The following is an 18,244-nucleotide window of genomic DNA, read 5'->3' as shown; positions in this document are numbered from 1 at the left end:
GACGATGAGTCCAGGGAAGAAGTCGCAGAGGCCAGTGAAGGCCACATTCCACAAGATCTCCCCAATTTGGTCCGGCCACATCAGAGTAGAGATAATATCATATTATGCACCTCTCTGTGGAAGATGAATACCAACAACAAGTGTAAGGGCTCGATTCACTCTGTATCGCTGAAGCGTTATAGATTGCATGATAAGGTCATTTCTGATTCAGCCGACAAATGCAGCATTTATTGTGGATGCACTCTCCGCTAAACATGGGAACATTGCCTTTAAATTAAAATACCTACAGCACTGTGTTATTTTATGTATGGGGTGACCGGCTTCACACTCCAGTACAGTAGGTGGGGGTGTAGGCAGTAGGCACCTTTCAGTTGGTTGCCATCCGCCAAACAAATTTAAGAAGAAGTCATTCTGCAAGACATTTCCTGTTTCTCGAGCACGGATCCGTAGTAATGACAGCAAAATAACTACATTTTTTTCTCCACCCATCCATTTTCTCCCCCAAATGTCTAAACTACAACAGATCAATGTGTTTCTCAACGAAACATTAACAGCAGTTCCTTTGGAGATATCCGTGGTAGTTAAAAAAACGATCGCAGAGTACCAGGAAGAAATCTACCGTTTGAAACGGGCGAATGCACGTCTACGAAGACTGCTGGATTTGGTTTTCAAGCCAGAGATAAAGTTGCGTAGATTAGCAGGTATGTGACGTCTCTATTTGACATTCATTTTACATTGTCGCCTAAATACAACCTTTTTATTAAAGTATTCGGCAATCATCATTTATTCGAAAAACACTGCTCCATCATTGGCCGCAATTACAAGAAAGTTCGACAAAAAGAAAAATCCACCCTTCTCCAACGGAAACTTTTTTGTTGTTGGCGATCTTCAGAAAATGTCTCCTATATCTGTTAGTTAACAATATACCTGTCGCAATATTTTTATGTTGCGACATTGCTTTTTGTCGAATTACCCTGGGTCAATGGAAACCAGCCTACTGAGTACGGTTACATGCACTCAATGATGCCATTATTGTGAATAGTCCGTTTAATATAATAGTTTGATTTCAACGTTTAGGGCTACATGCTTTGCGAGAATGATGTTAACACTTTATTAATCATTCGTCCCATATTTGTTAATGTTATAGTAAGTTACTGCAGGAATGTCTACCAATGGCATGCCCATCTTTTTGTGAGACATTACACTTGTCACTCGAAAACATTTAGAAAGTATTTAAGTAATAATAGCACTCACTTTAGATTAGGGACTGCAACAATACTTTACTGATGATTAGTAAATGGTTTATTAATGTGGGCGTAATGATTAATACATGGTTTACACATTTATAAATGGCATATACATGTTTTATTATAGTCTCTTAAAATAAAGTGTTAGCAGAACGAGTTCCCTAATCTTGTTTACATGGACACATCTGAAAACAGGGATTTTGATAAATGGACAAAATCGACAAAATCAAAATAATCGTTCTACCACTGCGACCATGTTATTTTTGGGAAGCCCATTTGATTGAATTTGGACATATAAAGTTTGTTTGTTTGAAAACTTTTCTAAGATGCATACTTTTAAGTTTTTCTGAACTCACTTCACTTGCACATTTATTTAATATATTTTTTTATTGAACCTTTTTAACTTGGCAAATCATAAGAGGGAGGCTTGCGCTGCTGGCACATGCGCAGATCAAATACACCTCTGTAACTCCAATTCAGCTGGTGCCAATCATTTGAAAGATTGCTCAGAAAACCAGGTGTTTTAATATGCGTATGCTTACTTCTAATTATGACTTTACACCGATTAAGATAAGCAGAGTAAGGTGTTTACATGAGGGCAATTCCACAGTTACGGAATTGCTCCGAGACTCAGATTTTTCACTTAAAATGTATGCCAAACACACACCATTGATTTCGAAGTTTAAGTGAAGTGGATTAACACCCGGTAAGATAATTTCATCATTGGTCCCTGATCTATACTACACAGAAATGCACAATTATGGATACGAATGTCACATAGTACAATACAGTAGAGTACAGTATAGTTTAGCACATTATAGTGTACTCAACTAGAGTGCTCTACTGTGTACTGTACTGAACTATACCCTACTTCTCTTCACTGTGCTCTACTGTACTGTAATGTCCAAACGTGTGAAACATAGACGTCTATGATTGATTCAGATTTGGTCCAGTCCGGACGTCTATGTTTGGGCCAAATGAAGGCCAGTCCAGACGTCTGTTGACACTGAAATCAGGGCTGGTCCAGATCGAGGAAAAAAAAGATGTCTGTGGACACTGAAACCAGGGCAGACTGACCAAATTTAGACTATTTTTCGATGTCCAGTGTCAACTGTGCTCAGTGGGTAAGGATGCTGGTTACAGTAAATGGAAAGAGAGAGGGCTCATGGATAGGTGTCAGTGAGAGGTGACATTAATAGGAGAGAGAGCGAGAGGCTAAAGGGAGGCGTTGTCCAGACTTTTCACAATCTTACTTTGACTATCAAATAAGAGAAAAAAAATAGTTATTGGCTTAACATAACAGTATGCCAGTGGAAGGGAGAACAGTATAGCAGGAGCCCCAACTATGATTTAAAAAAAAAAATAGACTCTTAGCTTTCATGTGACAGACAATTTGACATGATCCTATGAACTTCACGTTGGTGTTCATGTGTCCTTTCACAGAAAAATGACCATGACTAATGCCATACTCGGCCTACTGCCATAATCAGTTTAATATTGAATTATTAGTTTGCATGTGAACATAATCAATGAGCTTGCTGCACCTTTCTACTGGCACTTTTCATCAGCAAACTGCTCTAAATAAGAGATGCATCTAATGCAACAAAAAAAACATCTCTAGCTTAAACTGACGGATTTTGATGTGGATTTCTTTAATATGTTGAATTAGATTCAAGTAGGTTCAACCGACTTCAAATACGCTGGTCTCTGTATGTGGAAATCAAGATGTGTTTGTTCATGATTTAAGGCACGTGCAAAAGACGGAAGTACATGCAATGTACTTATGCATGCTTACTAACTGAAGTCTTGCAGGTGTTTACATGGTTTTGGCGCATGTGCCAGGCAATAGACATTTCAAAGGCAGTACCAGCGCTCTAAACAGTTGGGTAAATAATACTTTCCTTTGGATATTTTGTCTCAAATTTCTACCGCACAGACAACAGGTTGAGTAAGTTCAAATGTAATAATGTATAAAGAATTGAATTCTATATGCAAAGTAACACTTTCAGGACTTAATTAATGAAATTCTTCTGGAGCGCATATATTATTGAAATTGAATGGAAGAAAACTTGGTTGCTCCCTCACAAATTTTGTATATCAAATAAAGTCAAATAAATTCACAAAAATCTTGCACAAAACATACCCTTGCAATAACTTGGGTGGCGGCAGGTAGCCTACTTGGAGCTTTGGACCAGTAACGGAAAGGTTGCTGGATCGAATTCGTGAGCTGACAAGGTAAAACTCTGAGCAAGGCAGTTAATCCACTGTTCCCTGGGCCCTGAAGATGTGGAGGTCGATTTAAGGCAGCATCCCGCATCTCTCTGATTCAGAGACATTTCACATTCAACACATTTCAGTTGAAGTTGCACAACTGACTAGGTATCCCTCTTTCCCCTAAACTGTTGTCTAAATTCATGGATTTAGAGGACATATTCATTTTCTGTGATAAGGTAGAGGAAACTATTATACACATGTTTCATGAGTGTGACTGTGAAGTTATTTTGGTGCGAGTTAACTTCTTTGGGGTAGGGGGCAGTATTGGGTAGCTTGGATGAAAAATGTGCCCAAATTAAGCTGCCTGCTACTCAATTGTAAAAGCTAGAATATGCATATAATTAGTACATTTTGATAGAAAACACTGAAGTTTCTAAAACTGTTTGAATTATGTCTGTGGGTATAACATAACTCATATGGCAGGCAAAAGCCTGAGAAAATATCCAACCAGGAAGTGGGAAATCTGAGGTTTGTAGTTTTTCAACTCAGCCCCTATTGAAGATACAGGGGGATATTAGTTATGTTTCACTTCCCAAGGCTTCCACTAGATGTCAACAGTATTTAGAACCTGTTTTGAGGATTCTACTCTAAAGGAGGGGCTCATAAGGGCTCTTTGAGTGAGTGGTCTGGCGCGCTCACGTGAAAGGTAGCTACGTTCCTCTTCATTTGTACAGACAAAGGAATTGTCCAGTTGGAACATTAATGGAGTTTTATGTTAAAAACATCCTAAAGATTGATTCCATACTTAATTTGGCATGCTTCTACGGGCTGTAACGGAACGTTTTGAACTTTTCGTCTGATGTTCGGCGCAAACTGAACAAATCAAGCATTTATGGTGGAACAGGGATTCCTGGGAATGCATTCTGATGAAGATCATCAAAGGTAAGTGAATATTTTAAATGCTTTTTCTGAGTAATGTTGACTACCCAATATGGCGGGTATCATTTTGGCTGCTTTGTTGTCTAAAGGATGTACTCAGATTACTGCATGGTTTGCTTTCTCCGTAAAGTTTTTTTTTAAAATCTGACACAGCGGTTGCATGAAGGAGAAGTTTATCGAAAGTTCCATGTATAATAGTCATATCTTTATCAATGTTTATTATGAGTATTTCTGTAATTTGATGTGGCTCTTTGCAATATCACCACGTTTTAGAACTACTAAACGTAACTCGCCAATGTAAACTCAGATTTTTTTAATATAAATATTAACTTTATCAAACAAAACATACATGTATTGTGTAACATGAAGTCCAATGAGTGTCATCTGATGGAGATCAAAGATTAGTGAATAATTTTATCTCTTTCTGCCTTTTGTGACTCCTCTCGTTGGCTGGAAAAATTGCAGTTTTTTTTTCTGTGGCTTGGTGGTGACCTAACATAATCGTTTGTGGTGCTTTCGCTGTAAATCCTTTAAAATCAGACATGGTGGCTGGATTAACGAGAATTGTATCTTTAAAATGGTGTAAAATACTTGTATGCTTGAGGAATTTTAATTATGAGAGGTTAAATATTGACATTTTTAATTTCATCAATAAGACCCATGTATTTCCAATGGATGATGTAATATGTTATTATTCAAATTAAAACAACACTACTGAATTAGTCGTTCATTTCTTCAATCTCTTTGGTAAATGTTATATACACAAAAACAAATATTTGAAATCTGTCCCCAAATGCAATATATTTCCACTTCAAATCCAATATTTAATAAAATCCCTAGAATTAGTCAATAACAAAACAGAAATATTCTTACAACTATATCATAGATTTGTACAACTGTAAATCCTGGCCTTTATTTGATTCATTTTAGGTACTTTAACTTTCAAAAGTAAATTCTTGTGATTTATTTTTAATGTTAATTTATGTTTTTACAGTGAATCACGTGTAGTGATGTCCTATGTTTGTATTGTATTTTGTATTGTATTTTTTTAAAACCTTTATTTAACAAGGCAAGTCAGTTAAGAATGGGCTGGCATATTCTACAGACAACGAACACGATTGCATTTTTATCAAGGCTCAACCTTAGTTGAATAGAACTCTGCCCATGAACCAAAGTATCTCGGTGAGCAAAGCCCAAATCTATCCGAGCGCCCCCACTCTTTCCGAATACGGGGCTCTGCAAAGACACTTTTGTGAGTCAACACATAACCGCAGCTTCAGCGACATTCTTTACTTTCTGTTCGTTAATATACGTGGCAATACGATCAGGAATTGTATCCTTAAATTGCTCTAACATAATAATAATAATCAGATCACACAGCCCTTGGAAAGTCACAACTGCAGAGGCGGAACACCAGCGTTTAAACTGTAAAGATAATTGTCGCGCAAACTCAACATGAGTGTTTATCATCCCTTTTTAAAGTTCTAAATCGTTGGCGGTAAGCCTCATGGATCAATTCATAAATCTGTAACACAGCTGTTTTAACCTTATCATAACTGGCACTGTTGTGTACACTAAGCGCTGAATATGGTTCCTGTGCTTTACCAGTCAGCACACACTGCAACATTAAAGTGTGGTCAGAATCAGGCCAACTCCTAGCGTCAGCAACACGTTCAAACAACGAAAAGAATGTCTCAGGGTCCTTTTCATGAAACTGAGGCAATAACTGTAAGTTCCCAACAATATCAAATGTGTCTGGGGCACGACCAAAAGAGGAACGACCCCTAGGTAAATCTGGGTCACCTTCCCAGAACAAACTCTCCCCTGAGATCTTTCCTTCCCTAACCAACTCTATCCGTTCTTGTTGCAACTTGATTTTAGCACGCTACATATCTTGTTTAAATGCCAATTCCTTTTCATACTTTACACGATCATGCTCTCTCTTCTCACGATCATGCTCTAGCTTCTCACGATCATGCTCCAGCTGTAACAGAAGCAGTTCTTTCTGCTGTTCAAAAAGAAGACTAGTAGGACTAACCAATGGAATGGCCATTGTAACTTTATGGGGAAACGGCGAGTCCTCAGCAGAGGCTGGCCCAGTGGTAACTTCAAGAATTACCACTCTCCATCAGGTTGGCCTTCAATATCCACCAAATAGAATTCTTTAGACGTTTATCACTAATTTCAACCTTGTAGTGTTCAGCGACCTTCTCCAGCTGTTCTTTAGTACCTAATTCTAACAATTCCTCTGATGGAAAGCAAATGAACTCATCTACATAAGACGCCATAGTCACACAAAAACAATTCTCGCTCTTCCCCTCTGCTCAGCACACCAGACCACAACCCGAGAAATGACAATCACCCTGAGCACCACAGAAGAGAGATGAGATACGGAGCTTCCACAAAACCTACAAAAACTCAACCCTAGTCTTCGTGCAGATTTGCGGTGGGAATTTACGCACTGTAGCCCGCTGGCAAGGAAAGAACTCCCCAGCATGCTGGCAAATTCCACCAAGCCACGGATGTGCCCCCGGGACAACTGCTCAGTCCACAGACACCACACAAAAATAACAAAGATTAACCATGCCCAACATATTCCAAAAAATGAAACACGTTGCTAAGCCTATCAGGGGAAAAAGGCTATAGCTCCGGGTAGCAAGTTCCACTACCCTACCCAAATCTCCCACCGAGGTACACGGCCGATTATTGACCTCAGACTGACGTCCCAACAGAAAGTAGAACAAGAGTTTCCAGGCTAGGCAGGGCCTGGAAACGAACCATTATACTCTCTCCAAAGCTGCACACAAACCAAACAACAAAGGCAACCAATACTGGGCTTATCAAACTCAAACAAAATATGCAAACCAAACACGTACCTCCACGGTCTCCCAAGCCAATACGTTCAAATATCCCGGATGAGCCTCCACTTGTCACGAACCGGCTCAAAGCCCGAAACAAAAAGGGAGACAACATGGAGATAAGGAGTAACAAAACATATATTTATTGAATAAAGTAAACTAAGTACAATATACAATGGTGTGTGTAATCAGTAGTGTAAGTGAGTGTTTTGCATACATGAATGTGATAATGCAGGGTGTTGAAAGGTGCCAAAGCAAACAATTAAAAGGCCACCAAGATACACAACACAATCTGTAAAGGTGTCTGCATGGAGAGTCTCCTCCATGAATGGGGAAGTGGTGTATTTATCCTGGAGACACCGGGCCCAGGTGTTTCCCATGTAGCTGATGACCCTCCCAACTCCGCCCACCAGCATCCTAATAAGGAAACAAGAACAAAGAGAGAATAAGGCAGACAGAATGGGAGGGTCGTCACAATACCCAAGGAATATGGCTACCTAAATATGGTCCCCAATCAGAGACAACGATAAACAGCTGCCTCTGATTGAGAACCAATCTCGGCAACCATAGACATATAAACACCTAGACTAGAAAAAACCCTATACATACAAAAAAAACTAGACAATTCAAAAACTAAACAAACCACCCTTGTCACACCCTGACCTAACCAAACTAATAAAGAAAGCAAAGATAACTAAGGTCAGGGCGTGACAGTACCCCTCCACACCCAAAGGTGCGGACTCCCGGCCGCAAACCTAAACCTATATGGGAGGGTCTGGGTGGGCATCTAACCTCTGTGGCGGCTCTGGTTCTGGATGCCGTACCCCTTCTTTACACTGAGTCCGCTCTTGTCGCTGGAGACCCTGGGCTGTGGCCCATCGCCGGAGGTTCCGGTCTGTGAACCGTCGCCGGACGCTCTGGACTGGGTACTGTCGCCGGACGCTTTGGACTGCCGAGGCGCACCGTAAGCCTGGTGCGTGGTGCCGGCACTGGTGGTACCGGGCTGGGGACACGCACCTCAGGGTGAGTGCGAGGAGCAGGAACAGGGCGTACTGGACCCTGGAGGCACTGGAGGCCTGCGTGGTGCTGGCACTGGTGGTCCTGGGCTGGTGTAATGCACCTCAGGGGAGCTGGCACAGGACGCACTGGGCTGTGCAGACTCACCGGAGACACAGTACGCAGAGCCGGCACAGGATATCCTGGTCCAAGGTGGTACACTGGAGACCAGGAGCGCTGAGCTGGCACCCTCCTTCCTGGCTGGCTGGATGCCCATTCTAGCCCGGCCAATGCGAGGAACTGGAATAGCGCACTGAAGACACCGTGCGTTCCACCGCATAACACGGTGCCTGACCAGTAACACGCTCCCCACAGTAAGCACGAGGAGTTGGCTCAGATCTCCGACCTGACACATGCAATCTCCTCGCTTCGCCCTCCCCCCCAAAAAATGTCTTGGGGCTGCCTCTCGGGCTTCCGTGCTAGCCGTGTACCCTCATATCGTCGCCGTTCCTCCTGTGCTATCTCCACCTGCCTCCACATTAGGCGATCCTCTCCTGCCAGTATTTCCTCCCACGTCCAGGATCCTTTAGTGTCCAGTATTTCGTCCCATGTCCATGCTGTCTGCTCCATCAAACGCTGCTCCTCCTTTTCATGCTGCTTGGTTTTTTTATGGTGGGTTGTTCTGTCATGGTCGTCATAAAGAGACCAAGGCGTAGCGTGGTAAGCGTACATAACTCTTTAATGAAAGAGAGAACACTGAACAAAACAAACCGTGAGCTATATGACTAGTGCAAACAGGCAACTAACATAGAATAACAACCCACAAAATACCCAAGGAATATTGGCTACCTAAATATGGTCCCCAATCAGAGACATCACTTACTTACGCTGCCTACTCCTGATGATTTGTTTTTCAAATCATATGAGCAAAAAAAAAAGTGCTTTATCTGGGACGCTAAACCAGACAAAATACAGTGTGCCTATCTATATAATGAATATGAAATGGGTGGGTTGAGATGATTAAATATAAAAGCCCTAAATCGCTCTCCAAATGCTTCACTCAAAAGTTTTATTTGAACCCTAAATGGTTCTCAAGTAGATTAATAAGAAAAGCTCATCCATTGTTTAAAAATGGCATTTTTTCCTTTGTGCAGATTAATTATGAAAATGATACTTTTTTCAAAATTCTGTCTTTTTCAAACAAGCATTGCAGAGCTGGCTACAATTTAAATTCCATCCCCTGAAAAGATCGAACAAATATTACAACAAATATTATGGATGAACTCAAATGTGCTGGTTGATAAAATACCTGTATTTATGGGAAAGATGTTTGAAAGGGGTATTTTGTTCTTAAATTATATTGTAAATTGTAATGGTAGAGGTATGTCCTTCATGGAGTTATCAGAGTTGTATGGAAAGGTCTGCTCAATCCAAGAGTACAACCAAATGATTACAACATTGCCCCAAAAAATGGAGGCGGGTGGCAGGAAATGGTCTGTCTGCCCAATATAAAGGATCAAAACTGGAGGGGGCAGGTGGCAGCGGGATGAAGTAGGGAAATGGTCTGTCTGCCCAATATAAAGGATCAAAACTGGAGGAGGCAGGTGGCAGCGGGATGAAGTAGGGAAATGGTCAGTCTGCCCAATATAAAGGATCAAAACTGGAGGAGGCAGGTGGCAGCGGGATGAAGTAGGGAAATGGTCTGTCTGCCCAATATAAAGGATCAAAACTGGAGGAGGCAGGTGGCAGCGGGATGAAGTAATGGTTGGGAAGAGATTTTTGATGATTCCATGGTACAACGCAAGATTCAAGACTTCGTGCTTTTCAGCAAAAATTATTATATAGAATTCTTGCAACAAAATGTTGAATATTTGGGGCATAAAATTATCAAAGCGCTGCAGATTTTGTTTTGAGGATACAGAATCAATAGACCATTTATTTTGGTATTGCCCTCAGGTAGCCTGTTTCTGGTCTCAGGTTCAGGAATGGCTGAACCCTAGAAATAGTACTGTTAGGAAATCTGGAGAGACCGGGTCAGTCAATTACTAATATACTAATACTCTTAGTAAAAGTATTTATCTTCAACACGCAATCTGTAGATTCTACTTGATTAGCATAGTTGAAAGATGTGTTGCGTAGAAACACGAAGTGGGTGGCCAGCAGAGATAGATGGGATGGGCTGAGGGAAGCTGAGGGTTGGGATGTGGAATTGAAGACAAGTGGGAGAGAGAGAATGATGGTCAAAAGATAAAGGAGGGGAAAAAAAGTCAAAATAAAACATAAAGAAGTACATTTGAATGACACTAAGTGGCAGTATTTTTACAACTAATGCCGGATTGCCTGAGGCTGATGCCGTGCAGGTGTTTGAACACATGCATATACACACACTCTCATTCAAATAAACACATGCATGTAATATTGCCAGACATACACACATAAAGTAGGCATTGCTGTTATGATTTCAGTTGTCCTTGATGTGCTTTGTTTTTTGTTTTTAAATGGTTTTGCATTGTTGTTTTCTTCTGTCTTTTCCTTTTTTCTCTTTAGTTCATTCTCTTGGTTGTTGGTGCATTGGGGGCTTTTAGGGGTGTGGAATGGAATTCGTTTTTTTTGGGGGGGGGACTGTGGGAGGGGTCTCGAATGGGTGAGGGACAGCTATTGGGGAACTGTGGGGGGGGATCTTGGAGGGTTCGGGTTTCACAAGATTGTGATTATGAAAAGGAAACTGACATATTTTATATCACTATCTTGCACACGCACCCTCACACATAAGGATGCCTCTTGTGGAAAGACTGATACATGTTTGATAGTGTCTTGATGCTGTATTGTTTGTCCTTCATGTTCTAATACTTTAATGTTACCCCTTCCTTGTGTTTTTTGTAATAAAGATTTTTTTTTTAAAGAAGGAAAAAAATAAGTTGTTTCCTATTTCAGTCACTTCTTTGTAAAGCTGTTCCCTATTTCAGTCACCCCTTAGGTAACGTTAGCGTGGGTAAAATCAAAAACACCCTAAAGATTGACAAATATTGCATCCGATAAATGCATCATATAAAACACAGAAATGATCTGTATAGTATGTTCCAGATTGATCCAGATTTAGAGACCCCATCGTATGGGTAGTAGTCCTATTTGTGTTTTCATTAAATTTATTCCTTTCTCCTTCCCTCCAGGCCTCCAGCAGCTCACTCTCACTGGAGAGGTTGTTAACCCTGAGCAACAGCACTATGAGCAGGAATGGAGCGCCAGTTTGGGGCCCGTCGAGTCTGATGCCGAAGAGTCTATATGGAACTCTATCAACATTACAACTGTAGAGAACCAAACAGAATTTGATGGTGAGCGCTACAGAGAGTCCGACTCAACCAGTGAATATCAGCCCCCATCTGAAGTAAATCCAGAGAGTGACAACGACGAAAGTGATCATGTAAAAGAGGATGAAGTGAAGAATAGAATACGACTGTCACGGTTAACGCCTCTTAAATCAAAGAGAGGAAGAGGACGGCCAAGGAAAGATGCCAGGGAGTTGCCTGATCTGAACTGTGACTTGTGCGGAAAATGCTTTGCGACAGCGGGTGGTCTGAGAAGGCATCAACAAAATGTGCACGGTGAAGAGAGACCGAGAGGACGGCCAAAGAAAGGAAACCGTGAGTTGCCTGACCTGAAATGTGATGTGTGCGGAAAATGCCTGGCGACAGCACGTAGTCTGAAAAGGCATCGACAAAATCGCCATCTTGACGAGAGACCAAGAGGACGGCCAAGGAAAGAAACCAGTGAGTTGCCTAATCTGACATGTGACGTTTGCGGAAAATGCTTTGTGACAAGACGTGGCCTACAAATGCATGGGAAAAATAGGCACAGTGAAGAGAGACCATACATGTGTGACATATGTGGACAAGGTTTCGTCCTGAACTGCTACCTGATCCGTCACATGAAGACTCACACGGAGGAGGGACAACATTGCTGTACCATATGTGGCAAATGTTTCAATCACAAGAATAACCTGAAAAATCATATGGGTACTCATACAGGGCCGGCTTTTAAATGTGATTTGTGTGGAAAATGCTTGACAACAAAAGGAAGTCTGAAACTCCATCAGCAAAATCACACTGGGGAGAAATCCTATCCGTGCAAAGAGTGTGAAAAATCCTTCAGCATAAAGGCAAGCCTGATATTGCATATGAGGACTCATACAGGGGAGAAACCATTCCGGTGCAAAGAATGTGGCAAATGCTTCAGTGACAAGGGAACCCTTACAAAGCATATGATGACTCACACAGAGGAGAAACCACATCGCTGCAATGAATGTGGCAAATGCTTCAGTCTGAAGGGAAGCCTGACTGCGCATATGAAGGTTCATACAGGGGAGGGAGTTCAATGTCATTTGTGTGGAACTCACTTGAAGTTAGCATCAAGTCTGAAAAGACATCTGCGAACTCACAGAATAAGTATTCACAATGACTAAGAACAAGAAACAATGCCCCTTGTGTAAAATGAGTTAGATGGAAGAGACTAATAAGAGGACATACCACTCAAGTATGCTCTTGGTAAAAAGTACACTCCGCAATCTTGGAATCTGTTCAATGGTCATTTCAATTCATATAACTTACTCATTGATTGTTGAAAATTTGTATTTTGGGGGGGAAAATGTATTTATTTAATTGTCCTGTATTTAGGTAAATTGTCCCATTCTAAATAAACTAATATGGCAGCTTATTATGATAATTAAGTCTGCTACCAGTAGGAGTAGTAACACCAATGATGGCAACACCAAGGATACATTTTAGGTCAATGAGGAATTTCTGAAATTGAGGCCACAGATTTGAAAATCTAAGGTCATTAACCCTTTAAAAATAATACATGTGATATGGTTTATAATTTTTCCCATAATGTAATTTCCTGTAAATTAAATTGAGTAACACCAAGAGACACTGGATTTAGACACCAAGTGATCAATGGAATCCTCAAAATATATTGAATACTAAAAGGATGGGATTGGCTAATAATTTTGTTTAATATAGACACCTCCCCCGATAACAATGGAGGGAATGCTCAAAGTCCTTGTATATCCTAGTAATGAGTGATTTTCAAGGTGTTCACACCAATTACAAAAACCTGAGGGACACATGTTATATTGGTTAACAAAATTATTATTGATCTACAGTATCTTGTGGTGGTTAATTTCTGTATTATCAAATAAGGAAAGACAGACTTATCACACAAGTCAGAGTTATACTTCAACTGAATCTTTAGTGAGAGCTCTGTAATAGCGGTGGCTGATCGACGAACCACCCTCAGATGACGGTACAAAGGCTACTGAAATCTTTTATAGCAAAGATCCACCCCCTAGTCTACACAACAAACAACAGATGTGTGGAACGGGTCACAAAGTGAGACTTGATAAATGAGAATGGAGTATCCCGCAGCCAGATAGCATTTGCTAGAAAATCTGTTCTTATCGTTCAGTTTGGCCCCTAAGACGAGGCTCCCATCTCATTCCTGGTACTTCATAGCACAAAAACACCAACTCATTCTATGGCATAAATCAATTGTCAACTCCAGATACTCGCATCTCAAGTAGAACCTCTTCTTGACCACACGCCTGGACAAGCTCACTGAGGGGAATGAGCATCTAGGTCATACACTATCCCAGGATAAGTGCAACATCAGAGATGACATACAATGGTTCCAGACACTACCCCACGCATCTGTTGTCTCAAACCTTATCTCCCCCAAGGCCAAAGGAGGGAATAACTGGCGCACATACATTGTAGAGACAAGTAATTGTGCCATCCCTTCACATGGTTTAAGAATAGGTAAAGACACATTCACATATGAAGACAATGTTCCCTTCCTGTCCTCTTCTCTTTCTGATGTTCTGCATAGCACCAGGGACATGTGAAAGACAAGTCTGACCTCTCCCCTCTCTGGGCCCCAGGTGACAGAGCACCAGCTGAGGGAGGAAGTGCAACTGCCATCACCAGAGTCCGAAGGGATACATTCTAATAACAAGCATATCATAGAAGCATATTATGCAGATAAGACATCTTAATTATCTATGTTAACTAACTAATTCTGATTCTTCTGCCACAGCCTTCAGCAAGTATTCATACCCCTTGACTTTTTTTCACATTTTGTTGTGTTACAGCTTGAATTAAAAATGTATTAAATGTAACTTTTTTTGTCACACAATACCCCATAATGTCAAAGTGGATTTAAAAGCTGAAAATGTCTCGAGTCAATAAGTAATTCAACCTCTTTGTTATGGCAAGCCTAAATAAATTTAGGAGTAAAAATGGAAGCCTGTACAAAACAAACGTATTCCAAAACATGCATCTTGTTTGCAACAAGGCACTAATGAAATACTGCAAAAAAATTGGTAAGCAATTCACTTTTTGTCCTAAATACAAATGTTTATGTCTGAGCACATCCAATACAACACAGCACATTACTACCACGTTACTACCACTCTCCATATTTGCAAGCATAGTGGTGGGTGCATAATGTTATGGATATAAATAAAGATGTTCAGTATAAAAAATGTAAGCACAGGCAAAAACGTAGAGGAAAACCTGGTCCAGTATGCTTTCCACCTGACACTGGGAAATTAATTCACAGGAGGACAATAACCTAAAACACAAGGTCAAATCTAACCTGGAGTAGTTTGCCAAGAAGATAGTGAATGTTCTCGCATGGCTAAGTTCCAGTTTTGACAAATCTGCTTGAAAATCTATGGCAAGACCTGAAAATGATTGTCAAGCAATGATCCACAACCAATTTGACAGGTTTAAGAATCATTTTTGAAAGAATATTGGGCAAACAAACGTTGCACAATCCAGGTGTGGAAAGCTCTTAGAGACTTCCCCAGAAAAACTGACAGCTGTAATCACTGCCAAAGGTGACTAACATGTATTGACTCAGGGGGTTGAATACTTATCGAATGAAGATATATTAGTGTTTTATTTGTCATACTCTTTACATTAAACATAAAATAAAAATGGATTTACATTTTTCTTCCACATTGACATTGGAGAATTTTGAGTAGATCTTTGACAAACAAATCAATTTCAATCCTACAAAATGTGGAAAAAGTCAATGGGTGTGAATACTTTCTGAAGGCACTATATATAAATATATGAAATACTTTTGTTTAATTTCTAGCATTCAAAATAATAGAGATCTCTAAATCCCCCAAACATGTTACTACTGAGACTAGCCAAGTTCTTTAAACAATGCATAATCCTATAGCTTTGCAGTATAAATGACTTGCATTGTGTTTTATCATTGATAAACAGTTGAATATAAACATGTATGATGTGTAACTATTAGTCATTTTAAAGTGTTTTTCATGGTTACAAAGGTGTGGGGTGCAAGTGCCCAGGAATTCATTAATGACCCAACTTATGAATGCACAACTATCTTACGCTATCATATTCCAAAATATATGGTATCTCAGTCGTATAGAAACAACAGGAATGAAAACAAGCACTGAATAGCTTCAAAATATGTTAAAAATGATTGTGTGGATGTCAGTCTTTGTATCTATAGCGCTGCCTAGGTATTTGAGAGGAGCTAGCCAACATTCTTCTAGCCCCATCTCTCAGCTGTTTACTAAAACATGGAATGGGAACCACATTTTGTTGTTTTTCGAATTGCAGTCTAAAGCTTTATGGTGGGTATTCATATATTCCTAAACCTGCTAGTCCAGGTAGTGAATCAAAGTTTGTCTGACATTTTAAGACCTATTAAGTAAGTGCAGTGTCAAGATTAAACCAAATTCCGCATCGGTCGCGTAGTTCCAGCTACATTTGTCCATCTCAAACGCATGGGAAAGAAAGCACTGAATAAAACCATTACAACTTTACAGAAGAGTCTCAAAGAGCTTCAAAAGCAATGTCATCTTGATGATATGGTTTGATGACTGGCTAGGTTATTTTCTTTTCGCAACCTATACAATCATGAGAATTATGACAATGGTTATGATATGATAATGACTATATTGATGTTTAGTCATGTTATGATAATCTACAGTATGCGATGATCAATGAAAATTATGTTAAACTATGTACTGTACCTGGAACCCTGACTGAATATTAAATAATAGGGTCATTTTATATGAATTCAAAACACCTTTTTTACCATTTCCAATTTGATTTGAACAAAACTTTCTATACATGTTTGCCTATGGTGGAAGTGGTCAGAAAGCTTTTTGGACCTGAATGCCAAAACATTCAGGAGATAGTGCTCAAAGTTAACCCATTTTGCCAACCCCACCCTACCATTGGTCAAGCCCTATGGCGCTATAAAGGCAGCATCACTCCTGTAAAACTTTGTTTTTTTTTATTTTCTACTCAGTGACCAGTTTATTAGGTACACCACCCCATTCACGAAAATGCTACGCTCCAGTCCTTGTCACGGATTGGCTATTGCAGCAGATGACCACACCAGTTTCCACTCCTATCAGCTAAAATCAAGAAGAAGGGGTTCCAGTGAGTATGCGATCAACAACACTGGGAAATAGAGGAGTGGAGAAACATTATATATATAATATATATTATATATTGCCTGTTCCATCGAATCCCGGTTCATGTTGTGTCATGCTGATGGCAGAGTCAGGCTTTGGCATAAGCAGCATGAGTCCATGGCCCCATTCTGCCTGATGTCAACAGTACAGGCTGGTGGTGGTGTTGTAATGGCGTGGGGAATAATTTTCCTGGCACATGCTCACTCCCCAACACCAACGTGTATCTGAACATTGTTGCTGACCAGGTGCATCCTGCATCCATGGTTGCAGGGGGTCTCATCCGGTACTAGATGTGTACCTAAAAAAAACTGTCCATTGAGTGTATATAATTATAAAATATTAAAGCCACCATGGCATTTTAAATCTGTCAAGCAAGTCAGATGGATGGTTGGTTTGGCATGCTAGCTAACTGGGTAGCATGTTATGTTTTGATTTGAAGGTTGAGGTTGAGCGGACAAGGCCAAAGTAAGGGTACAAGCAGAGATGGCAGAGTTATGCGCAAATGCTCGGGAAGGCTACTTTGGACTACCGCTGAGCCTTCCACTGCCAGGGCATCACCCAAGTGTGTGCTAAGTGATCAGTGGTGGTCGAGGAGTAGCTGGCTACCTACCGGCAACAGAGACCAGACATTGCACTGTGTAACGGCTCTGGGCAACAGTCATCATTGCTTCAAGACCGGACCCGTCTGACCGAGGCTTAGCCCTGCCTATGACTGTGATGCATCCGCTCTCTCCCTCCTCACATGGACATTTCCCTTACAAATAATTCATATGATAACATGTGTTTCAAATGTGATCTCACATGATCGCATGTGATCTTATGTGAAGTTAATGTAATAACGTGACAACATGTAAAAGCAACATGTGGTAACATGAAACTACACATGTAAAAACATGATCTCATGCTAAATAAATGTGACAACATGGGATGCAAAATTACAACCATCTGAGTTCGTTTTTCACATGTGGAAGTGCAAATTCGATTTTCACAGAAATTCCACGTCACTTAAATGTACATAATTGGATAATATTTGGTTAAGATGTTGATCGATGAGAGATTGCAACCTATATTCACCCACTCGAAAAGACAGCCAAAAGTTAGTTAAATTTCCAATGTGTCATCACTATGCTTTCAACCATCTAAAAGCACAACCAAATTCCAATGGAAAAACTGTGTGATTTTTTTGGTTTATACAACAGATGAATGTATTATGACTGCTTCATCTAATAGCAGAACCAAATAACCTGGATTGCAGTTGAGATTTGCATTAAAAGTAACCTTGAACATGCACACTTTATATAATTACATAAGACGTAAAAAATGTGGTCATGAATGTTGTTACTAATTTTGAAGGTTGAATGTTACATTGGTTTGTAAGACAGCCTTAACTTTATGCTATTTAATGTATTACAAAAGTAATATTGAATTGTGTTTAGTTGTCAACACAACCAAATATCAACAATTAATAAAAG

At 40.2% G+C, this 18,244-nt stretch overlaps 1 protein-coding gene across 1 annotated transcript; it reads left to right on the top strand.

The window, feature by feature from the left end:
- The first annotated feature begins 421 nt into the window (after positions 1-421).
- LOC123991055 (zinc finger protein OZF-like) lies at positions 422-16,368 on the top strand. Its single transcript, XM_046292202.1, has 2 exons — positions 422-701; positions 11,425-16,368. The coding sequence occupies exons 1-2, from the start codon at positions 506-508 to the stop codon at positions 12,711-12,713; spliced, it is 1,485 nt and encodes a 494-aa protein (XP_046148158.1). The 5' UTR covers positions 422-505; the 3' UTR covers positions 12,714-16,368.
- Positions 16,369-18,244: the final 1,876 nt, after the last annotated feature.

Source organism: Oncorhynchus gorbuscha, linkage group LG12, assembly GCF_021184085.1.
Source record: "Oncorhynchus gorbuscha isolate QuinsamMale2020 ecotype Even-year linkage group LG12, OgorEven_v1.0, whole genome shotgun sequence".
NCBI lineage: Eukaryota > Metazoa > Chordata > Actinopteri > Salmoniformes > Salmonidae > Oncorhynchus > Oncorhynchus gorbuscha.
This window is presented reverse-complemented; position numbering and strand designations above follow the sequence as displayed.